General features: G+C 46.7%; 1 protein-coding gene across 3 annotated transcripts in view; it reads right to left on the bottom strand.

Moving 5' to 3' along the window:
- The window catches only part of hipk2 (homeodomain interacting protein kinase 2), a 65,937-nt gene extending 47,881 nt beyond the window's left edge, over positions 1-18,056 (bottom strand). Inside the window, exons 1-2 of one of the 3 annotated variants that reach the window (XM_084016644.1) lie at positions 17,708-18,056; positions 1,050-2,235 (exon numbers count right to left, since the gene is read on the bottom strand). In XM_084016644.1, the coding sequence (XP_083872770.1) occupies positions 1,050-2,235; positions 17,708-17,726 (1,205 nt within the window). In that variant the 5' untranslated portion in view covers positions 17,727-18,056. The remainder of the gene's footprint in view (positions 1-1,049; positions 2,236-17,707) is intronic. The other 2 variants (XM_084016643.1, XM_084016642.1) reach the window with 2 other exon arrangements.
- Positions 18,057-25,749: the final 7,693 nt, after the last annotated feature.

The following is a 25,749-nucleotide window of genomic DNA, read 5'->3' as shown; positions in this document are numbered from 1 at the left end:
ACGATGTGCAGCGGCAGAGCCGCCGCCGCCACCTGGCATGTGTCTACTCTAAGGGTATACGTGTGTGTTTACGTGTGTGGTAGCATAGATCACACACACCTGTTCTGCCCCGGCACCGAGCCTGAGCCCCCAAACAAAGCTTCCCTCTGTACGGACATGGACACTGTTTGATTCCTGACACGCCCCCCCACCAACGCTGCCTCCGCTGAAACCTAAACACGCTGTTTGCTACGGGCGGAGAAGAAAAAAAAGGAGAGCGTTTCAGAAGTACAGGGAGAAGAAAGAAAAAAAAGGCCTTCCCGGAGACTCATCTGGTTCTAATGCAGGGCCCGCCGGTGTGGATTACAGGCACATATTACAGGAGAACTCGGGCTGACCCCTCATCTCTATCTCAGGGGAAATGGGAGCCAGCTACGGTGATGGGGGGCTGAGGGTCCAGGAGCCTGGGGAGCCGAGGGGTGAATAGAAGCCGGTGGGCAGGCTGCCACCCCCACATGATTGGTGCCCTTCTTCAATGAGGGAGTTTCTCTCAAAAACTCTCTTTAGAAAACCAGCAAAAAACACTTTCCCCCTGAACCTCTCCAAGAGACTAAAACATGTCACTGCCAGAGTTTCACCAAGTTTTAGAGGAACTAAGCAGCCATTTGATAATCTTCAAAGTAACACCACAACATGCTTGTTTTATCACATTAAACACAATAAGCAGCTGGCTACTCAGCAAGCCTTAAAGTTTTACTGTTCTACCCCACACTGGAGGGAGGGGGGTAACTACGGGGGTAAACAAAGCTAATGGGGAAGGCAGAATCGGAGAGTTTCTGCAGCAGCTCATGAGGCTGGCAGCAAATCTGAGTGTTTGGCCAAATAATCATGAGGAAAGAATTCCTGTTAAAGCCGGGATAAAACAAATGAGACGCAGAAAGCACAATGATCCTCCAAACAAAACCAACAGGAACAAACAGAGGGACACAACTCCGTCTTTGCATCAGCAATGTCGCTTCCAAATCCTTATCATAACGGCGTTATTATCATTCCAACATTGCAGCTCTTACCTGTAGTATCTTGACTGTAGGTAGGTGGAGCAGACCGCTTTCGACACGTGGCTGGCCGAGCCAAAGTCGATGACCTTGACCCTGTAGGGCTGCCGAGACGGGTCCACGAGCATGATGTTCTCCGGCTTCAGGTCGGCGTGGATCAGGCCCAGGCTCTTCAGCTTCATGAGCGCCGTGGCCACCTGCTGCAGCACGGGCCGGATGTACTTGAGCGGCAGCGGGCTGAACTTGTTCTGCTTGAGGAAGTCGTACAGGTTCTGCTCCAGCATCTCAAACACCAGGCACGTGTGGTTCTTGTGCTGGAAGCACTCGTAGGCCCTCACGAAGTTGTAGTCGTCCGCGCTCTCCGTGCTGAGCCGCGCCAGGATGCTGACCTCGATCTGACCCTGCCGCGCGTACGACGGGTGGTTCTTCAGGATCTTGATCGCCACGATCTCGTTGGTGCCCCTCTTCCAGCACTTGACCACCTGCCCGAAGGTCCCCCGCCCCAAGAACTCCAGCACCTCGTAGGTGTTGGTCATGGAGCAGAGCACCTCGTGCTGCACCAGCTGGTAGTCCCCCTCGCTGTTGGAGCCGCTGTTCTTGGAGGTGGCGGTGGAGGTGGCGGTGGCCACCGTGGCCGCCGTGGCCCCGCTGGCCGCCCCGTTCTGGATCATCGGTGGGCCGTGCTCCTCGATGATCTGCACGCTGCTGTTGTTGTCGAGCTCCTCACTTTTGCGCTTAAGCCCGCATCGCTGGTAGGTATCGAGGAGACTGACCGTGCTGCGGCGCGTCAGGTTGTGAATGCCGACCCCGCCACCGACGCCACTGCCGCCGCCTCCACCGCCGCTGCTGTTGCTGCCGCCGCCTCCTCCTCCTCCTCCACCCCCGCTGCCGAGCAGAGGCCCCACAGCCCCCGAAGTGCTGCTGGCCGAGGCGACCACGATGTGGCCCGCGCTGGCTGGGAAGATGAGTGCCTGCTCGTAGGGTAGCGTGGAGCTGGCGACCTGCAGGGAGCCGTTGATGCCGAGGGGCCCGCTGGCGGCCGACAAGTTCTTGCTGCTGTTGTGGCTGTAGACTTTGCTGTGTGTGCCGTACCCTGTCATATCCCAGTTACAACTCTGCTCCACCTTCAGCTTCTTCACGCTAAAGAAGGCACTTGATTGGAGAGTGTGAGGGGAGAACACTTGCACTTGCGAGGCCATACCTGTGACGAGAGGGTGGAGAGGGGGGGGCAGAGAGGACAGGAGGGGGATGAAAGTGAGAGGTTAGGAAATTGAGAGTGTCTGAAACACGAGTGGTAGCCGGCGTCTTTAAATAAAGACAGCTCGGGTCAGAGCAGGTCATTAAAACACTGAGCGTAAACGCTGATGCACCAGCATGTTAACCTCCTGAACTCTTTAACGTCATAGTGGAGTAAAACACATTAACTAAGCTCTGAAAATGTCATTTAGCATTAGCTTGGTATGTTTCTATCATCGAGCTTTTCTATCACCCAAATTGGTGGGAAAGGGATTGTCTTTTTTTTAAATACAATGTAATGTTTTGATATTGTATTATAACATAAATAAAAAGGCCAGAGTGTTTAGCAGAAAGATAAGCAGGCCTGGATCGAGTAGCGCTTATGCAAACCACTGGTTCATGCTGAGGAAATGCCATTTGCCCACTGTTCCCATCAGCAGCGATGTAAATAGGCTGAGTGAATACTAAAAGAATACTCTTTCATTGGACACTCCACGGAGACAGCGGGGCAAACACTGTACACAAAAACACACACACAAAAAAGGCTCAAAGAATGATTGCAATTTCCTTCCCCACTACACAACCCAGCTCTTGCATTTATAAATGCACAATTACTCACTTTGGGGAAAGGTGAAGGGGGGGGGACTGAACTCCCTCAGTACAGATCCCGAAGACAACAAAACAAAAGCAGAAACTGCAGCGAGGGCCGCGCACCGAACTCCTGGGAAAAAGCTGCCTCGGAATAAGCAAAAGCTTCTCCAAGCAAACAAACTGCCCCCAAAAATAGTCCCCTTTCTTTATCTCTCGCTTTGCAAAAAAACAGCCTTGTTTGTAACGTTGAAATGATCATTACAGCATAAGGAAAGATTATGAGAGACTTGTACTAATGCTATGTTTACACGCTTTTTCCAGTAAACCCAGAATGAGTTTACTACTAACAAACTAAGAGCTTCCACCTGGCCCGCTGGTGCCCACAATCAGACATCGCTGTTGATCGACGGAGGAATCAGGGAAACGCCACTTAAACTTGCAGCTGGAGGGTAAAAATGCGTTTTTTTGTATGTTTAACAGACATTTGTGAAAGCTGGGTAAGCTTTGCTCTGTTTAAAGATAATTAAAGGAGCAAAATGGGAGGACTTCCAGAACTGTGGGTTGAAAGCAGAGAGGAGGGGGACGAGCCCGCTCACTTTGTCATTATTAGCCTTTTGAGTGGTGATGATGATTAATTCAGTAGGAAGTTGGCAGCACTCCACTACACTTTGCATCATTTGTTTTATTTTAACTCCCCTAACCTTTCTTCCTCTTCCGTTTTTAGACTTTTTTTTTTTTTTTTTTTTTGTAGTCGCTCTGTGGCCTTGCTCGGACTTAGTTATCTGCGTGGTCATCTGGTCTTAGCCCTAATGCTGCAGGATTGAAGCTGCAGTGCAAATTATGAGGGCTCACTCTAAGCTAGGTGGGTGTCGCGCATTAGATGATGTAGCATCCCCGCGTCCTGTAATACTTAAGCCTCAATCATATCATGACATATTTACAATTAGTATGTCTTTTGGGGTATTTTTTGGGCTGCAGCGCCCACGTCCATGCCACTTCACAAGCATCCTGTAGGCTAGTCCAAAGAGGTAATGAAGATCGCCCGCTATGCTATTAGGGGCAAGGCTCGCTGCTAATCACATAAGCCCCGAAGGCCAGATGTCACTCCTTGGATTACCAATTCCTGTGCCTGGACTTTAACGCTAAAAATAATTTGAATGATGGGTTGCGTCAGAGAGCCGCGTGGACGGTGGGTGACGGGATAATCACCGACACAGACGGACGGACACACGGATGGACGGACAGACACAGAGCCGGCTTGCTCCTCTTATGGAAAATTCCAGCTTTACATATCTGGCAGCGTGATTACGGATCGGCTCGGGGGGTTGCACAAGGCCAGATCCAGGCTGTAGCTGCTCTTTGCATTAGCATCACATGAATTCCTCCTCGACGCTTGATCTTAGTCACTCATTGACTCTCTGTCATGTTTTAAAACCGCGGTCAAAGGGTTCACTTGACATCGCCAAACGTGGTGCAATGACCTGAAGGCCACACATGTTCGCCTCGAAAAATAAAGGCTGACAAAAAAAAAATGTTTAGAAACAAATAGGACATTCTTGAAATTGGACTTTGTAAATAAAGTCTGCACAGCTGGTTTTCGCCACAAAGCTCGACGCTGAACAAACAGCGGTACAGTTAAAAGCCACGCATGGAACAAAGATAAGTAATTAAATGGACCAAAAGTAAAGAGGTCAAGCGGCTGGAATGTTATCTCATGACAACATACACAGGCACCAACAATGTGACCAATTATACTTCATTTGGGAAAAGCGGCTCCAGGCCTCATGAATCGCTCTTCATCCAAGCCGAGGTTCAAACATATTTGTGATTTACAACCTGAACAACAGAACCCTCTATGCTGTTGTCAGAAACAACACGCCGCTAAAAGACCTTCCCCCTGAAAAATGTCTTTTGAGTTTATTTGAAATTTCTGCACCCCATGCCAAGTGCAAAAACTGTAAAGGTCCATTGTTGTGCATTTACAATGTTGGAATGCCTTCAGTAGCCAAGACTTTCCATTTAGCATACCTAAAGGAAAACTGTGTGTCCCGCATACTGCAATTAAGCATACCAGACAGGCATTTTCCCACTGTTTAGAGGGAGCATGCTGAAATGGTAGGAGTCAATGTTTTCGGAGAGATTACTTCTCTGTCAGGGCTTTGTTAATCTTCTTTTTTTCGGGAGGATCAGGGCCGTTCTGCATGCCATGCGAGGGCGAGAGACGGACTGAAAGGGAGGGAAGTCGAGCAGAGCGTGGAGAGCAGGGGCCACGAGTGGCCCTCACATTCTAGCCGGTGACCTGCTTCTGTTTGCTCTCCTTTATTAAACCCGTCATTTACACTCCACTGACAACTATGACAGAGAGTATTGGTGAGGACGCCTTTAGACACCACCAAACCTGCCAAGTTGTCCCTTTTCTAATTACAAAGAGCCTTTTAATATAAAACCGTGCCTCTCCTCGAAGCTTTGTGCTTTAATACAAATCATAATTTGGGGTTGAGATGAAAAGAAATAAACAAAATCGGGCTCACGAGTTTAAAAATATATAACCCCAGCCATCACCTTGGAGACAGAGAGAGACAGAGACAGTAGTCCGGTCTGTCCGGTCGATGCTCTCTGGCCTGGATATATTTGGACTACTTCCTGAGGCCTAATGGCAGCCGACACCGACGGAGACGCTCTGATGACCCTGTCTCTTTACTGGACATCCCAGTGTCTGAGAGACTGGAGGGTGTGTGTGTTGGTGTGTGTGTGTGTGTGGTGGGGGGAAGGGGGTCAATCGCCAGCATGCAAGTGAAACTTCTGACTGTCTAGACAAAGCATTATCTCACCCCTTGCTGCCTTCTTCATGTCGGTGTTGCATTATTTGCCATCCCTTTTCTAAACGATGCATACAGATGGAAGACAAACTAGAGGAAAAGCCCAATATTATGTGTCCGGTCAAGTGTCGGACCGCAGGAACAGCCACAGTTCAACCCGTTATAGATTCTCCGAGGGAATCTTTTCCGGAGAAACATTTCCTATTTGGAAGTTTGATGCCGTCTAACCCGGTGCTCCGAACTCTCCCACGGCTGGACAGTCGGGTCAACTGCAAAGGTCGTAGCATATGACTCACTATGAATCTATTTTGTGCTCCACTCATCCGGCGCTCTGCATGTCAGGTTTTCTTCCATCTCTACGTATACATGGGCATTATGGCCTCGAGTTCCCGTCTCCTCTGCCCTCAGCAGGGACACCGCATAGTCTCTCACTCAGCCCCGGCCACTATTGACCATCCCGCTCTGCCTTTTTAGCTCTCTCATCTCTGAGTATTTATAGAATAATGCATCAGACGAGCTCACGGGGAGATACTGTCATGCAGGCTGCTGCTCCATCAGCTCTCATGCTCATACACAGTATTTGTCCAGTTGGAAATGGTGGCTCGCCGTGTCTCTCCACCGCTCTTCCAAACGCACAAAAAGAGACCAGAATATACCGTCTCACGTATTGACAGCGTAAGAGGAAAACGAGGACGCCGTTTGACAGACGCAAACAGGACTTCTTGGCTCGTAAATCAGCAACGCGACACTCCCTCAACTCTCCCCTTCCTGGAAGCAAACAGCCAGAGATACAACATGTTGTGTTAGCTGCGAGATAACGTGTTCGACCGGCGCTCGTTAATACATAAGGACAGACACACAGAAGCACACGGGGACAGCAGGACAAAAAGAGAGACGCACATTCAGCTGTGTGGTGGTTCTAAACTTCCTTTTATAAAAGTTGTGCAGTTAAAGTTACAATATTAGCATTTCTAATCTATGGTGAAGCTTGGAAACCCTGGTTCCCCCGGGCAACTGTCAGCAGATAAGGAGGCCGTCATTAACTTTTGTAAGTGTGGTCATAAAACGGCTGGCGTGAGAAAAACATTTGCCTTGTTTATACTGCCAGGTCAGACTAACCAGGCGGTGAACCAAGGCGCTGGGGTGGAGGAGAGGAGGAGGAGGAGGAGGAGGCCCGGGCTGCAGAGCGGGGTTTTTTTTTTTTTTTTGCTGGAGCTGGATTTCTTATTAAACAAATCACGAGTGTTGCCTGTGCACAAAGCACAGCGCCCAACTTCCTCCCCGCCGAGAAAGAAAGAAAGAAAGTCAGAAAGAGAGGGATAGAAAGAGGCCTTGTAATAAATGCCCTTACAGCAACAGAATGTTGAGTCTATTTGTTCTGTGTGTGCGGCGGCATAGAATGAGAACAGTGGGGGGGCTGAAAACGTGACCAACCATAACCCGGCGGCGGCACCGTGGCCGGACTGCACCGTCGGCGTCCGACGCGTGCATCACGCCTGCGCCGCTTTGACTACAGTTGCCAACGACAGGGAGATGCAGGGGCGCACACACACACACCTGATAAGCAGCCGTTCTCCAGAATGCTTATCGTGTACACACAGTTAGAAACGCCCCGCCGCACCACACTTCCTCTTATGTCATTAGGATCAACAATGACAGCTGGACACAATGTACTCTAATGAGATCAACATATGAGAACAGTAAGCCCACACGGACAACAATGGGGGAGGACACACAGATGAGTGCAAGCGTGGGACCAAAAAGCGTCGGACAATGGCAAATTGATTGGAGTGGATCCGGCGCGGTATGGATTTTGGTCGCCACGTAAAGTGCGAGCTTCTCGAACGGTGGCCTTGTTGGACGCCTTTGTGACGCATCGCAACCTGAGCTTTTGAAAAGGACGGCAAATATGCAAACACAAAGTGAAAGGCAATGATGTTAACACTGAGACACACATGCAAACACAAACACAAGTAGAACGGGGGAATCTTTCAGACTTGATCTTTTTCATGGACTTATATTCTTAGACAACTGTGAGATCCCTAGATTGATGCAACAGGTAGCAATTCACAATTGTTTTACCCCCAATAACTATTATCAATCCAAAATGTGAAGTGAGTTAACTTCACTCTTTTGCAGCTGAAAAACTGTTGATATGGAGGGCAAAAAAAAGAAAAGTCAGCAGACATTAAAACTGAAAGCGAAGGCGGAGACAGAGGAAGACGTCAGTTGGACGGAGCGCTGCCTTAGACTGGGTTTCAAGCAGACATCGTCATCGCTCCACCCCGCCTCCACCCTGCCTCCACCCCATTCTGTCTTGTGGAACAGACTGCTCAGAGTTGGTTTTGGGTGTGTTCTTGAGCTTCGGGGGGGTCAAAGTCTGCTTTCGCATTAATATCCAGACTGCTGCAAAACTGCCCATCCTGCTCCACCAAGGATGCACCCAATACCGCACACACACACACACAACTCACTGCATGTGTGTGTGTGTGTGTGTGTGTGTGTGTGTGTGTGTGTGTGTGTGTGTGTGTGTGTGTGTGTGTGCACGTGCCAGTAAGTGTGGACCCACATAGACATGCCATTCTGCATTCCTGAGACTCCACATGTGTGTGTAACTCTATGACTATTAGTGCTCCTTTAGGATTTTCTCAACTATTTGTCAAAGCTCTAAAATCTTAGCTGGGTAGAGAAAACGTACGAAACCTCCACCCCAAAACACACACACACACACACACACACACACACACACACACACACACACACACACACACACACACACACACACACACACACAAATATGATGCCCCACCCACTTTGAAACCCTGCGACGAACCAGAACGGAGGAACCAGTCCGACCTGACCAGGCACCTGGGGGACCAATCACACACAGACAGGCTCACCACTTCCTGTATTTCCAAAACACTGCTATTCAAACAGCAGAGTGCTGGGGATGCAGCAGGAGACTGCGATGCTAGGAAAACGAAGATATTCATGAATGAAAATGCCTTGCAGATTAATAACTTCTCTGATAGAATAAAGCCCTGATTGCCTGGCTGTTACTGTCTCTGTTGATGAGCTGATCATGATGAGTACTGATGCATTTTTTTTACTGCCCGAAAGACGACACAAGAAGAAGCCGGCACATTCTATCCATCGCACATCAGAGCTCTTTATAACCCCCCCATGCCCTCCCCCGTCCCCCCCCAGTATACCAACGCTATCATATACAGACTGGAGATGGTGCGCATGCCTCCCCAGGCGACAGGAGTGTGTGGTATTTCACCGGGGAGTGTGAAGCTGCTGCTCGCGGCCTATTAAGGCCACAGATCAGACAAATTTAGACTTCAGATGGCTTTTTTTCCTCTCTCTAAAACGACCTCAACATGCACACCTGCAGGTGACTCATCCAAACACATGCTTGGTAATATGTTTTTAATCTCCTAATCTCTCTTTATCATCTTCTTTTTAACCCCCCTCTCCCGCTGCAGCGCCTCTCAATTCCGTCTTTGACAAAGTAAGGAGGACCGCCATGCTTTAAATTCAAGCAGCTTTTAAAGATTATAACACACACACACACACACACACAGACACACACATGCTCCCATACCAATTGAGCAAAGCATATGTGTCCTTAATCCAAGCGACTGTGTGGCGTAAACATGGCTGTTGAGTCTTTTTGGCCACAGAGCTGAGGTAATAAATGTGGCTAGCCAACTCAGCCCTCTGCGTCTGATTTAGTGTGAAAATTATGGCTTCAGGCGATTATATTTACAGCGTTCTCGCAGTCGCAAATAGCAGCCAAAAAAGCGTGCAGGAAGCGGCCATTCGGACCATCCGTTCAACGCCCAATTCAATTGGCTCGCATGGAAGGTAAAACACCTCCAGGAGGAGAAGTGGATTTTATAATCATTATGAAATGACAAACTTTGTTTGGTAAAATTACACGAAAACAAGATGGATCCCCCCAAAAGAATTTGCCAGTTTGGGTCCGTTTCTGTGAGCCGTTTCCCAAACTCCCCAGCCGAGTGGTAGCTGAGAGGGATTTTAACAGATGGAAAAGATGACCCGTCAGTAAATAATGATTCATACTGTTAGATGCTTTGCTGTGAATGAAGATAGAAAAATGCTTGCAGTGCGTTGGCCTTGCTGTGTTGGTTTTTTTCTGCAGGCTATTCAAATGTTGAAAGGCTCCGAATGAGGTTCATGTTACTGAGTCGGATGAAACTTAGTGCTTCCACGTTTATATGAGCGAGGACCCGTCACGACACTGCTTGCAGTTTTAAGTTAGTTTGTGTCCAAATGTTTTTAATACTTAAGAACATTGAACTCGTCTCACAGACCTAATGAGGTAAAAATACAACAACAACCTTCCTGCCCTGGACCGCTCCAGCACAGTGAAGGGAAGAGAACAGGTCCACATGGCTAAAGGTCAACTTTTGGCCTTTTTCTGGGCCAACTTCTGTAAAAGTGATGGAGGTGTCGGCAGCTGCCGGCCTCCGTCAGGGGAGCTGGGAGGGGGGGCTCTCCGGACGCCGTTGAGGAGACAGGTTAAAGGAGACGAAGGGTAACCCCAACACCACCTAAATCCCTTTTAGACCACTGCTGGACCCCCCCTCCCCTTCACCCCCACCCTCCAAGCTCCCCTGACCCTCTGTCGGTGCCCCTGAGGCCCATGGGCCCCCACAAGAGGGTATTCATCTCTCCAACCCCTCCCTCCCTCCCTCTATTTTCTGCCTTCCTTTTCCGATCTCCGTCATTCCACGTCTCTGCCATTCTGTGTCTCCCAGGCTGAATGGAGGGGTCACTTCAAAAGGCTTCAGGCAGAGCTGCTGCTGGCCGGCCATGACGGTGCCGGAGGCTTTGAAGTGAGGGAGTGAATCTAAAAGGTGTGCAGACTGGGCTTTTTTTTATTTATACACTATAACATACTCGGGCCCAGAAACATAAACAGGTACTGCTACTTTTTAATCATAATAATAATTCAGTTTAAACTTGAATAAGCCATACTTACACAAGGAGTAATAAATGTCACTCTCTGATCTTCAAAGCTAAGCAAACACTGCATGATTCAACTTTACATATACTAAAATAAAATAGCTGGAGAGGAAAAAAAGCACTTTGGAATAATAGGAATAGCAAAGGCATAACCATTTCTTCAAACACTTGTAAATATTGCATTTTTTTTTAAATAACAAAAGCCATTTAACAACTGTAGTCACTCAGCTGTGCTGCAACTGAATTTGTTACTGAATGTCTTCATGCGGCTGTGGGGGGAATATCTCTTACAGGCGGGACATTTTCTCATGTCGGTGGAGTGGTGTGAGAGGAGGCACAGGATAGTCTAATTAAATCAATGACTTTTTTATCATATCTCTCCCTTTTTCTCTCTCGATTATCCTTTAAAAGCTCATAAAAGCACGGTTTCCAGCCTTAAGTGGAAACGAGGAAATCATTCTCCCTACATGTGAATATCAAACGGATATAGAGACCGTTTCGCTGCACGTCACGACCATAATTCTTAAAACCGCTGAGAGATGTCAACACGTTTTGTCACTTCCACTTCAAGCCCCTTTTGAAGTCTAACTTTACACAGGGGGACAGCAGGGTTCCTGGAAGAATCGGAGCCAGGAGAAGAAGAAGAGGAGGAGGAGGAGCAGGAGGAGGAACAAGAAGAGGAGGAGGAGGAGAAGAGGAAGAAGAAGAAGAAGAAGAAGAAGAAGAAGAAGAAGAAGAAGAAGAAGAAGAAGAAGAAGAGAGGGAGGGGCCCCTATCTCTAACAGTGACTGCCACCTTTAATGTCTGTGCCATCATGATTGCTTTCACAGTAATATAATCTATTTTTATATACTATAAAGAGAATCACGCAGCATGTAGAGAAAATAAGAAGAAGGTGAGAAGTGTAAATACTACACAAAGAGCGAGCGGGGGGAGAAAGGCTAAAGCTGCTCATTTCCATGCCTGTTGACTCTTTTGACTACCCCCGGTCCCCGTCTACTGCTGTCTCTGTTCTGTGCCTTTTTCTCTCTCTTTTTTTTTTTTTGCCTCCTGGCTCTGGACAGAAATGGGCTCGAGCGCTAGTCGTCTGAGCTTTGAAGTCCTTTGGTTATCAGCCAAGCGTAGCGCTGTACCTGCAGCCATCTGTGAAGGGGCCGCCAGCAGCCACCCATCGCTCCACTTCCCTTCCATGACCGAGAGGGGCCGGAGCCAGGAGCGGTGATGGGGCTGGCACCGGGGCTTAGCCCACATTGGCTGGACATGACAGAACCCGTATCTCCCGTCGGTGAATAGGAGAGCCTAAAAAGAACCTCGGTGCCCTAATCTTACTGTGTAAAGGTCCAAGTCTCTCTCCCACACCGTCCTTCACTCCCAAGACGAAGGAATAATGTGGACGTTGTGAAAGGCTTGATTAAAAACTGCAAATCGTTTTTCACCCGTGTAATATAAAGAGACGGTTATGATCTTTTTTCTCTCTTTTTTTTGTCTTAATGAGTGTTGAAATTGTCGTCACCATCCAGCTGTAGCACCTTACATCATCTGTTGTCTTTGCATTACTTGCAAGCTTTTTTTTTTCTTCTTTTTTTTTACCAGCTTCACATGTGCAATGTGACATGTCGAGTTGAAAGGCCAAATTAGTCGGTGATAAATACAGCCAGCAGCTCTTCCAGAGAGTGCGATGTCAAATGGACTGGTATGGAGGGAGGGAGGGGGGGGGGCATTATCACAAACAATAGGATTAAGAGCTTGGACAATGTGCGCCACAAACAAGCTGGCGGTTTTGGGGGGCGTTTGGAGGGGGTGTAGCAATAAGACAAGCCAAGGAGGAGGAGGGGGAGTGAGGCGGGAAGCGATGGGGGAGACTTGAGGGGCTTTAAGGTGAGGGTGATTAGAGAGAACAAAAAAGCTACAGTAGTTAGACCTCCTCTCAAACCAGACTCCAATTACATGCACACACACACACACACACACACACACACACGGGGGCTTCCAATCTGGCCATCAGGCTGTTGCTGAAGTGTCACATGGGCACCATGTGTGCTGGCCAATCGCCTCTCGGCTTATCAACAAACAGAGTGGGATGGAAGGGCAGATAAGAGATGGATGTGGGTGGGGGGTGGGCGGGGGGCGGGGGGCATGTGTGGGTGGGGTGGGGGTGGGAATCGGAGGGGTCACTCTGGCAAATAATGATTACAAAGTGAGCGAGCAATATACGGCATGCAAGGGAAATGTAGATCACGCTGTACTTTACAATATCATCTGCTTAAATATACAGCATATATATAAGGTATGAACGATTTGACCCCTGCAGCATATAACGTGCCCTTTATGATAAAGGAATCCCTGTGTAATTATTGCTTAGACAGGCCCGGGTTAACAAAAGGGCTCATTCACTGCGTGCCGCGTTGGGAAGCAGTAAAATGTGAACCTTTGTTTGAACCGCGACTCTCGCAGCACATCAAAGCAACGCGTGTGTCACAAGGTGCAGAGTCTCTCAGCACTTTTTAAGCAGATGCTACTCTCGTCGCGGCTGTAGAGCCGTTATTACATTACTGGGGGAGGCTATGGAGATTTAAGAGGGACCTTCATCTATCTTCTTCTCTCACGCAGATCCTCAAACACAAGGTGGACTTTTTTTTCTTCTATTATAGGTAATGTGGCATCCCATGGAGAACAAGAAAATTGTTTCCAAAACTTAACAAATCCATTTGGAGAACAAATTACACGTTCAGCGTTCAAATAAATAAAACCATCTGGGTTGTTAATGGCAGCCATGAAGCTCACTGTGATCTGTTTTATACCATCAACATTTTTATTTTAATCGTAATGCATCAAATTTGACCTCGGCATTAAACCCGTAAGCACTTGAGAGCGGCGTTCTGCTGTAAAGCGACCCGGGAGGCAAGCGGAGGTTTCAGCGTCCCGTTCAAGGACATGTAAGCGACAGGGATCGGAACCAGCAGATGACCCGGTCCGGCCTCGAGCCACAGTTGCTCCCAGTTAGTAACATCTTTAGAAACTGGCCTGCTGCACTGGTTTCCTCCCCAACAAAAAGCCTGTTACACTGCTAGTCGGAGCCAGAGGCAGCTGTTCCACACAAGCCGACACCAAACACAGTGTGAAACAACAGTGCAGGAGGAGGAGGAGGAGAAGAAAAAAAAAGGGCCTTCACACATGCATGACAACCAACACGGAAATGCCTTGTGTAAGCAACCGACAGGGTTGAGGCTCCATCCCAAACCCAGGCTCCCTCCCCCTTCCTCCCCTTCCCCTTCGATAAAAAACAACTAATGTCAGCAATTGATGTGGTCTCCCGCTTCAAGGGCTGCGGAGCTCCGGAGCTTTCAGAGTTGTTTCTGGGAGAGGTCTGAAACATATGGCAGAAGCACTAAAACAGGAGGCTTACTGACTGAAGAGAAAATGAGAATTGCAAAGTCCCCTTGCATCTCAATTGAATTTCCTCCAAGCTAAGAAAGAAAAAAAAAAAAAAGCAAAGGAAAAGAGCCAGAAGAATGATGTGCTGGAGTACTGGAGGCAGTTTTACTCCGGAGAAATTTGCTGAAAAGAGTATATGAAAAGTTGAGCCTATTAAAATAGCCAGAAGTATTGTAGGCTGGGCCTCCTGCGTCAGACTGGCCTCTCTTAACCTGTCATTTCAGTTCAGGCTGACACCCCCCACACCCCTCATCTGTTTCCAAAAACCCTCAGATCACACCTGTGAACTATTTCTGCACATCAGAGAGCTCACATATTCCCTCGTCTTCACACACACACCTCGTCTCACACAGAACTCACATTCTATCTCCCTCCAAAGCCCCCTCAGCTTCTACTACTAAATGCTTCAACAAATCAATAGCACAAAGAATCCCCCAACACTGGATCCCTCTTCCTTTTTTCAGATGGAAAGCTTTGAATAATGCAAAAGCGATACTTGTAAAGACAGCTTATCCATTTTCATAACCCTCTCTCTGAGCAAAAAGAGAAAAAAAAAAAACGTCTTTCCAAACAAGTCATGAGGTGGATGCGTCGGGTCAACAAACAGATCAAAACGGCCGCTGAGTGACGGCGGAAAACATGAGATAAACATTCACGCGGGGCACCTACGAGGATTTGCACCTCGAGTACGAGATTTGAGCGATGGCTGTTCTTCCCCGTGAGCTATTTGGAATATCAGCCCCATCTCTTCCTCAGACTGTTTAGCTATCCTCCCCTCGCAGGCCTTTTCTCTTACTCTGCTGTTGACAGTGAAGAGCTAAACACACCAGCCTGCTTGTCATAACAGTCAGGAAGGGAGAGAGAGAGACCCCCCCCTCTTCCCTCCCAGCCTTGTCTCTGCCATGGGGTGCGGCCCCCGAAAGGCCCCCGGGGTTCTTCCTGCAATTCTAATCAAAGTTTAAAAGGCTTGCAACCTTGGGAGTCGGAGCCTGGGTCGTAGCCCGTGAGGAAGATATCAATCAAGCGGGTCCAAACAAGCGTGAGGGGAAGACGGGGGGAGGAGGGGGCAGTTTCTGAGTAACTTCCCCTCCGACAGAAAGGGCCATACCTGGAAACCACGGGGTCGAGGCAGTGTTGCATTAACACGTAATGGCCGCGTGAATGGATGAAACATTAATCTGCCTGAGATGCTTTAGCGCCTGTCGCCCCGATGGTGATCAGCAGCAGCAGCAGCAGCCTCTGAGTCATACTCCTGTCCATGTTTCCAGGCGTGAATGAATGAATCCTCCCTGGAATAACACTGCTTGACCTGCGAGAGGCCCGATCCGCAAATGAAGTTGCCTCCCTGCCCGGTGCCCCGGCTCCACAGCTGTCTAATCCAAATGGGCGACGGCACATGTGTGCAGATGGAGACAAATGCACGACGCAGCCGGGAGCGCACCACGACGCCAATATCCAGCCGGAGAAGAAGGGCAGGCAAGGGTTTGGCGGTGTGTGAATATTAGCTTTTCCACAGCTGGGGAGTGGAGTAGAGGGGGAGGGGGAGGGGGGGGCTGCCGGACTTGCTCCGTTCATCAGACATCCATCAAGGTGTCAGTTTGGGTTATGAGACCGGGTTCCCAGGGCGATCAGGCCGCGGCCCTGCCGCCTTCTGTCTGGGCCGGGAAGGACCAAAAGGCAAACAGGAGAGAAAAAAGCAAAAAACCCAACAGGAACATGGACTCAACAATAAGCTTCATGGCAATCACCTGGTTTTAACCAATCATTCCTGATCATTTACATGTGAAATCCAGTCCAGCCTGATGTAAAGTGTTTTCTCCCTTCAACAAAAGCTCAACTGAACAATCAAAGGAACTAGTTAATCACATAGATTGAACTTATTAGTTACCCTGTAGTGGACGGTGAGTAATCACCATAATAGCCGCCCCCCCAAAAAAAACCTATTTTCCACCGGAGACTTCGGTCATTTCCATGACTGCTCTGCATAACAGGCCTCTCCAACACAGAGGAGGACAGGCAGGGTAATTAATTCCCCCTGCCGCCTCTTTTCTCTTCCCTTCTCCTCCTCTCCGTGGCGAAGGGAAAAGCCGGGGAATGTAATTTACACTAATTACCTTTTGCATAGGAGTCTCATTTCAACTTCCCTTTTCATGTTGAAACGCTGTCGTCTCGGGCTGTGCCTGTAAGCCTCCACACCCCCCGATGAAAAATCCCCACAATATAGTGACGAAACAGTGAGGAGCGAGGAGTCTGCAGCAGCGGCCCCGTTGTTGTACTGCGTCTACAGCAGACATCTCTACAGTGTCACTTTAACACGCGTAGTATTAGTTTTCAATACTTCTGTATGATCTTTTTTTCTCAATGGTAGTGTTGAATAGAAGAGGAGCTTCCCTTTAACACCAGCAGAGGGACTAAAGAGTAGACGAGGAGATATCAAACATGAGGCTGCTCAAAAATAAATATTGGAGAGAGGGAATAAAAGGGGGTCATCATTTGCTTTGTGTGTAATATTCAATTTGCACAAGTTATCTGACGTGCATGTAGACCTCTGTTTGCTCTGTTTGAGGTAATCTGTCTTGTTAGGAGGTCAGAGAAGCATCTCTACTTCTGAATGATACTTCATGGACGTGAAAACAACATAATATCACATGAAGTCTTATTATAATAATATATGAACCCCTTTGGTTCCATCACAGCATTTAATCCAGTGGTGGGATATTAATAGTGTAGTTACAGTTGTACCATATCAACACACACGTTTATAGTGGGCCGCTCGCACTGTTTCACATGAACAGCCACCTTGCAACGACATTGCAAAAGCAAACCCCCATGTGTTTTTTTACTGTTATAATAAAGAATACATAAAAAAAAAAGAGCTGCATGGCAGCAAACACATTTGGAGAAGCATGCGGTATAGCGGTCTCTCTATTGGATTAGTCACAGCTCCAGTGCTGCAGCGACAGCAGCGAATATATGCTGCTGGATTTAAAAGCTCGCCTCTGGTTTCCGGAGAGGAAACACAAAATGAAACATTTGTATCCATTCACACATGAAGGTGGGAGATGTGGAAAGGGATCACACGGTGTTTCGGGATTGTTTGTTAGAATAACTGGAGGTGGGAGAACCGAGGGGCGAGACTCGCACCGATCGGTCTCTTCCTTCTTTCCAGGCTCCTTTTTCTACCTGGAGCAAACAAACAAACATGTTTGTAACGCAGTCGGACTGCGTGGTTTTAAAAAAAACACCCTCCCCAGCTCGTCTTTGACCTTAACCGGGAGGTTTTATAGCAAGACATCGGTGACACAGCTCCACACTGAGCTCCGAGTGTTTCACTCTTTAACTGGGACCAAACAGCAGAGCTGCGGGTGAATCTGACAGCACACTCCGGGCTCAGGATCCAGCGAGAACAGCAGTGTTTAATCCTCTTTTTTTAAGGCTAAGAGGAGAAGGTGCGACGCATCTCTGAATCCCGATCAGCCGCAATTCAATTGGATCTCAATTGATACAGTGGGTTCAGTGACAGAGCTCCGTAGAGGGGAGGAGGAGGGGAGGGGGGGGGGGGGGAGGAAAAACAGCACATTTTAAAAAGCATCTTACCTTCGTATACAGGGGCCATCGGTGCAAGGATTCCTGTTATTCATGGCAAAAAAATAAAGCGAGATTTCTGCTCAAAACTCAATGAAAATCTGCCATCTTGAAGCGCCGGTGAGAGAGTCGCCGCGGTCTCCTGCATCACTGGCCCGGTTCATTAGTGAGGAAAACGCTCATAATTCATATCCAGGCGTTAAAAAAAAAAAAAAAAAAAAAAAAAAAAACGTCGGTTCCGATATGCGAGGGTGAAGCGACGATGTGGTGCTGAGGGGGGAGAGATAGAGGCCGTGCAAGTCAAATCCCTCCTGCGGTGTGTTTGTAGGGGAGGGGGGCAGCTCGGATGATGAGCCGCGGTGACAGGTTCTACTTCAGCTATTGTGCGACATGTCTGAGGAGTGAGGAGTCTCTGCAAAAGTTGCGGTGGTCAGAGCGCAGCGAGTTTACAAGCGAGCGAGTCGAGCGTCGAGCGAGTCGATGGGAGGAGGAGACGAGGAGGGGGGAGGGAGGGAGGGAGGGAGGGAGGGGGAGGCGCGTCACTCTGGACTCTGAAACAAACGGGAATAACGATCACATCATCGTTCTTATTTCATCGTCCTTCACGGATAATAATAATAGAAAAATTAGAATGTAAAAAAGGAGTTTATTTTGAACACAGAGACACTTCAAAGTGATTATCATACAGTAAAGAAATAACAATATTTTCACACAAATACAAGAAAAACATTGGAATGGAATAAAAGAGATATACAATACAATACATTTAAAATAGACCAGATAATAAACCAGCAATTATAATATCATAGGCCCACCCTATATACTACTTTTACTTATACTTACTTAAATTATACTTATCACTATGTACTTATATATTATATATAATTTAAGTACATAGTGATAAGTATACTTATCTTCTCACTGCTCCTTTTTTGATAATATTATTACTGATTGAAAAAAAAGCTCATAAAATAATGTTGCTGCGTGCTAATAATACCAATATTATTCTAACCATTCTTGAAAAGGGACTCGACATCCGGTAAACGGTCCACTTCGTGACGTAGTCGTGAGGACATGATGCGCCTCTGTTAACAGCTGTGCGAAGTGCATCTGGGTCGGATGAATCCTTGCTCGTTTGCTCATGCCTGCGCGGGGCTGAAGCGCTCCTACAGTACGGCTACAGTATGACGACATGAGGTTTTTGCACAGAACCAACTGGAGCGGAATCGGATTACATAGGCTGACACAAATGTGAGTAATCTGTCATTTACCAGCGACCCCTTTAAAACGCACGCGCAGCAAAATGCGTGAACCCGCAACCTCGAGATGAAACAGGTCGATGCTTTGGGACACGTGGGCGGCTGTTAATACAGCACGAGAGCTGCTCAGCCTATATAGGGTCAAACCAAAGTACAATAAACTGGGAATAACGCTGGAAAGCTGCGCGCGCACAAAGTTACATTGTCTCGATGCGAACAACCAATCAGCGATGCGCCCCCTTCAGCTGATAATGAGCATGTTCTAAGCCATACAGCTTTGTAATGAGTTATGTAATTAGTGGGCCTTTCAGCCTACACACACACACACACACACACACACACACACACACACACACACACACACACACACACACACACACACACACACACACACAATCATAAAGCTGACCACCGCACGTGTGAGTGGTGAAGCAACTGCAGGACATCAAATCAGGTCCCAGGGTGCACACCTGTATGTGTTTGGTATTAAACAATCACTAAATAAATAATCAAGAAATGCAATTCTCCCATCAGCAGTGCATTGTTTATTCATGCTTTCATGCTACATGCCCAACACAAGCCAGTAGAATGTTCCTAAAGGGACTTTCTGCATGTACGCTGAGCATTTAAGACTTTATAACACTATTGGAACGTTGTGGCATTCAAGAATATACAGTATAAAATACATTATTCCTAAACTACCTTTATGGCACAGTGTGTTACTATAATACTCTTCTAAATCTATTATAGGTTTATTATCATAATATTATAGGTTTGAATTGCCACTTCTTCTTTTTTTTACATCGAGGCCTAAGCATAAACACATAAACAGACTAATAACAGGTTGTGCATTGCCGCAGAGGGATTTGAGCAATGAGTAAAAACGCTAACTTGCGCTTCTAAATTGCTGGTATTACAGCCGGGAAAAAGCAGGTGCCAGCCCTTTTCTCTCACAAGTGTGTGTAGCATAAGGGCCTTCCACACTACAGGAGCCCCTCAGGACGATCAGCAAGTTTGAAAAACCCTGAAAAACAGTCTCGGCTTTCTTGCGATACCTGCAAATCTGATCCGAAATATGAATTATTGTGTATGAAATGCTGCAGCTGTTGTGCCTTCCTTAGGGCTTTTTGTCCAATTATAAAAAAAGGGGCCACAGTGAGACACATCCTTCCTTCCTAGGCACATTGTAAGGATTCTCAATGTGATGACACAGCTTGATTATTTAAAATAAAACTTATTTGGAGACAACCAAAGTCGACGTGGAACCAGGACGTAGTTCTGCAAAAGGCATTTCCCAACTGTTTGGGAAATTAGTTAAAAAGTTTGATTTCACCTTTCACTTCCCGACACGTGTTTTTTTATGTGAAACCGGGGGACTTCCATCAAATCTGACTGCTTGTGCTGCTTTCCCGTATACGGACCGCTTCTATCGGAACGAAAACAAACGTTTTCGACGCTAAATGATTAAGTCAACGAAGCAATCGTGCCCCTCGTGTTTCATTAAAACCCGGTCAGGGGTGCTGGAGACATCGTGTGTGACGGACCAACACATGATGACATGTTGAACAAACAGACAGACAGATGGTCTGTGGCAATTATGTTGGATTAATGCGTCTCCCCCCCCCCCCCCCCCCTCCCCCCTCCAAGTTCATCATCTCGGGAAAGAAAATACGAGTCACAGGCCAGAACTACAAATCCCAGTGATTGGTGCACGTGGCTATATCTTAACAATAAATCAGGTTATTAATAATTGATGAGGAGTGAGAGGTTGACTGTAAAAGCTAGCCAGAGATAATAAAACAAAAGATTTTGAGATGTCATTAATTCCAATTTTACAATAAAATTGTCCTAATAAGAATAGTAGTCCTTGGAAAACCCAAGGATTGTTTGGTTTCCCCCCCTCCCCCCTAAATAATGGTCCAGTCCATATTCCTCCACTGAAGTAAATGTGTTTACAACACATTTCAGTGCTCAGAGAATACGATATCAGCGCCGCAATCAGACTCATCATGGCGGGAAATAAAAGAACTTGCGATGACATCTGAGAAGGCAGAAGATAAACGAATCGTTGGCAGGTTTGAGGAAACAGTTTTCAGTGGATGCCGAGATCAGTGAGACGTCTCAGGCTGTTCATTGTCTGCTTTGTAAATGGATTTTTTTTTTTTCATGGACGTTTTCAGAATCTATTCTTTACACAAAAAGAAAGGGAAATGTTTTTTTTTTATATCATTATTCTTATTTATAGACTCATCATGCAATGGTTTTACTGGTCCGGCCCACTTGAGGTCAAACTGGGTTGTATGAGGCTCCAACTAAAAGTAGTTTAACGCCCCCATCAAGTGTCACAGCCGTGAGTAACTGTCTAAAGCTGGGTTTTTAATGGATAACTGTTTGGTGACACATGTCTTCCCATCACCTGTTTATATGAAACCACTGTCTCTGTTGGGTGAGGCAGATTTAAACCACACTAATTGCAGAGATTTACAGTGTTTTTACTCACTAGTGACTTCTATTGAGTATTGGATGTTGCTGTTTGTGTTGATGCAGGATGGAGTGCAGTCTTTTATTTATTTTATTTTATGCCCTCGGCAATATTTTAGCCGGTGCCCCCTTGCATCACAGCCATGATGCACCGAGGTGATGCTGCAGGCAACCCAGAAAAAAGGCCTATTTAATAGGCTAGGTAGTGATGCTGTTGTGGGATTTTGAGTGGTAATATTTAAAAAATAAAATATAAAAAATAAAACGTATACATTTCTCCCCCGTGGATGAACAGTGCTGCTATACTCCCTCTGCTACAGAGTGAGGGGACACACACTTTACCACATGAGTTTAAACAGAGTAAAACTTTCATGAAACTTCAAACACAATGAGAAAATAAACATTTCAGCTCTATTATTACCCAGCGGTTGCCTATACTTGAGCTCCATCTGCTCTTTCATTACCTCCTATTGCCTCGTTGTTGTTCAGGTGGATCTCATATCCCTAAAGTGCGTTACATAATTGGTCCTGTATAGATAAAAACGTCTTCCCATCTCTCATTATGTTCATTCAGGCTGCTCCTTTGAACACTCTCTTTAAAAGGGAAGTCAAGGAACCCAAACATCTAGTTTTCCCCTCCCGTGTCGGTGGAAAACACGCTCGGTTGTTGCTGCTGACCTCCGACCTCTTGTGTAGCACTGAAATAGCCTCCGTGCTGATTTAGACCCCGAACTGCTCCACTCCACTTCAGTCCCGCAGGTCTAATTATTACCTCATCCACGTTTGGCTGACATGGATGATATCATCGGCTTCTAAACTGACATTTCCATGAGAAACCGGCGACTTGAGGGGAAGAAACTCAGAATTCCTGTTGGCTGTACGCGACCCAAACAATCTATTTTAACGTGCAGCATAAAATAAAAAATGAGTCACATGTCTAAGTTAATGCTTAATGCTCAGAGGTGGACACGGCCGGTCATAAAAACTTACAAACAACTTGAGCCCTAAAATGAGAGTTTTTAGAAACGTTTATTGTTGTCTGCACGTTATCAGCCTGGTATGCTTCCATGCTGACTGGGGTTTGAGTAGTTGTGTTGCAGGGGTCATATGTTTCAGCTTTAGAATACAAGCTGTGACTGCTGATGAGTTTCCTCTCAATGATGATTCAGAATCAAAAAAGGAATTCAGTAAGATTTGAATGCCAGAGGATTCATTAAACCTATGAAAACTCATGAGGGAATATTAAAAGAGAAAATAAAAGTGCTGTTAAATGGATGAAAACTCTCCAACAAGTTGTTTTCTTTTCCACCAAAGCACATTTTGTTGGATTTTGGCATCGAGTATCCTTTGATTGAGCTCCTGTACTTTTTTTTTAAACAACAAAACAAGCCGTGTGAATTACAACCCAAAGCTGTAGATGATTCTCCCATATGCTTCACACCAATGAATTTGGACCAATTTGTCGTGCCTTTCCAAATCTAGAGCAAACCAAATAGCTCCTCTTTTCTTTTTTTCAGTGTTCAGCAATATGTGTTTTTCTCAAAATGTTCTCTTTTTTTCTGTTGTTGTTGTGTTGCAACGTCCTGTCTCGTGTCCGTCTGCGTCTGCTTTTTTTTCCCCCCGCCTGCTGCTCAGCCTGCGACGGCGTTTGGATGTTCCCGAGAGATTTACGGTTTGACGCTGAGAACGGAGACGGACGGCGGGAAGTGCAGATATAGCTGCGGGGAAATATAACAGACAGGTTGCCTTGGAAACCAATCAACTAATCTGCATGAGACAAATCTGTGTTGTCGCACAGTTCAAAGAGACGCAGCTTGTTGAGGGAAGTAGCGTTTACTGCCTTCACTTGGAGTAGTCAGAGGTTTGCTTGTAGCTGCGGTACACGCTGTGACTAATAAACTTCAAATATAATAGCCGAGTCATCGCAATCATTACGGAGTCATCCCTTCAAAATGTTGACACATCAAGTACAAAGAACTCTTTCTGTTTTTTTTTGCTGATTTCTTTGCTTTACAGCCTGATTTTCTTCTTTTTCATCCAGATTCTATTTTCAGTTATAGTTTCATTCAAATATGTGCAACGTTTTCACGGTGATGCCTTAAAGTGTTGGCTCGGTGCAGCTGAGGGGTGTTCCCTCCATTATCCAGGGTGTAATTGATTTCTGAATGTATTTCGTGTCGAGGTCAGTGGGTTGTCTGCATCAATCAAACTCTTCCTCATTTTTTAAGGGGCAAGTAAATAAGTTTGACCTTGAGCTCGCTGACTAAAAAAAAAAAAAAAACTGCCAAGACCAGCTAAAGGTGGTTTCTGCTGTTTCCGTGGTCTGAGTCGTGTTTTTTTAATGGGCCGCTGCTGGTCAGTCGCTGTTTAAATCACATCACCGATGCTGGTAAACAGCCCGACTATCGTGAGCTCATCAAAACGGTGCAGCTTTATGACCAGATGTGACTTCATTACGACGTGGATGATGTCATGGCAGTGGAAATCAGCAGCTCTGTTCGGAGCTACAGCAGGGTTGATATTGAATGATTTATGTAAAAAAAAAATCCAAAAAGACATGTTTACACATGAAGGTCAGTTTACAGATCAGGGCGAAGCACAACTCAATGTGTGAAAACCACGATGACATCATCAGGGTCACCGACTTGAGTTAGAGTCAGAGTTGAACTTGAGACTTCAACACTTTGATAGAAAGCCTGCGTTATTAACTGAAGGCTTTGGAATGGAAGATGAAGGCCTTTAGCTCGGCCTCCGCCTTCTTCTTTTTTTTTATAAATATATAAAAGTCTCTGGCAAGGCCTCCAACTTAACGGAAGAGCAAAACCAAATCAGTGAGGTACTATTAAGCTTTTTTTTTTACAATATATATATATATATATATATGTATATTCACTGTGCAGACTCTGTTTGTTTAAGCTTAATTCGCCCATCTGGGTTTGACCTCCGATAATGAAATCGAACCTGCGTGCCAGCCGGGGTTTAAAACGTCAGACGAAAACCTTCGAGGGGAATTCAAGGCTTTTAAATCTGAAGTGTAATCAGTATGGACTGACCGAAACCAACAGCACTGCATCCGAGGGAAAAAAGTCTTTACAAAGTTAACCAGTTTTTTCTTTCCTCTCTCTCCCTTTCTGCTTTAATTTGCATGTAACCCGGCCTCGCACAATTGATCCTGCAACTGAAAAAAAGGAGGGGGAAAAGAGCAAAAGCAGCCCCCTCCTCTGCTGTCTGTCTGAGCACTGTTTAGTGCTACAATAAACCTGGTTTGCAAGCAGCCATGTACCTTAAAGAGACACATCAGCTTTCAGCTCCTCTCTTGTGGGACGAACATTAACCACTTAAGACGCAGCACTTTTCCCTTCAGTCGGCAAGAAGCAGCGTGAGTGCCTTTTGATCCAACTTTTTTTTATTTCCCCTTTTGCTCAAATATGACGCGTGCAAATACACACGGGCATGAAATGTAAGACGGTCGCTGTGTCCAGAACATGTAGATCCCCGTCTGTTTGTTATGTAACCTGCCATCAATATAGATGAAGATTCACACATGACGATGTATACGTGAGCTCGCGTTGGCGTGAAACCACCGTGTAAAGCAGCTGTGGCCCCCCGCCAGATTAGAAATGACAGGGTTCAGCGGAGTCGAAGTCTGAAGACAAATGGAGAATTACGCTCGCACTTTCAACTTCACTCCTCCAGCAAAACAAGCTCAGGGCTGCGTCCTTGAAATACAACCTGTCAGTGTTTTTTTTTTTTTTTCCTCCAGCGCTGTAGGCCCATACGAGTAACGTTTCTTTTTTCGCCGTCTGACATGCCGAACGGCGCGGGCGATGCATGCCCTGGGAAATCAAAAGGCTTCGCTTGTTTTTTAACAGAAAGAATGGCTTCTCCTCTTTCCATTTCCTGGAGATGAATGCTCTCACAGTCTACATGACCAAAGCCGCCGAAAATAATGAATTAATGATCGTTATCTTGGATTGGCTTAAATGCTGAGCTAAAGCAGTTCGGAGCGCACACACACACACACAGAAGAAGAGGTAGGGAGGGGGGTGTTCGGCAGCGAGGAGAAAACATTTCCTCCCTCTGGGGCCTTGGGTTCAGCAAAGTGTGTTCCAGAGTGTGACAGGCAGACCGGGTTTCACACTGCTCTGCTGGGCAGGGCTGAACCTCTGGTGAACTCGCCCGTGGTGAAGGCAGAGCAGTGACTGATTGACCGACCCCACCTCTCGGGTCCCAGTCAGGGTTTGGTGGGTGGGTTTCGCAGCTCTTAGCGTAGGCGGAGTCGGAGATCACACTTAGAGTGACACCTGCTGGAAA

This window comes from Eutrigla gurnardus, assembly GCF_963514095.1.
Source record: "Eutrigla gurnardus genome assembly, chromosome: 9".
NCBI classification, from domain to species: domain Eukaryota; kingdom Metazoa; phylum Chordata; class Actinopteri; order Perciformes; family Triglidae; genus Eutrigla; species Eutrigla gurnardus.
This window is presented reverse-complemented; position numbering and strand designations above follow the sequence as displayed.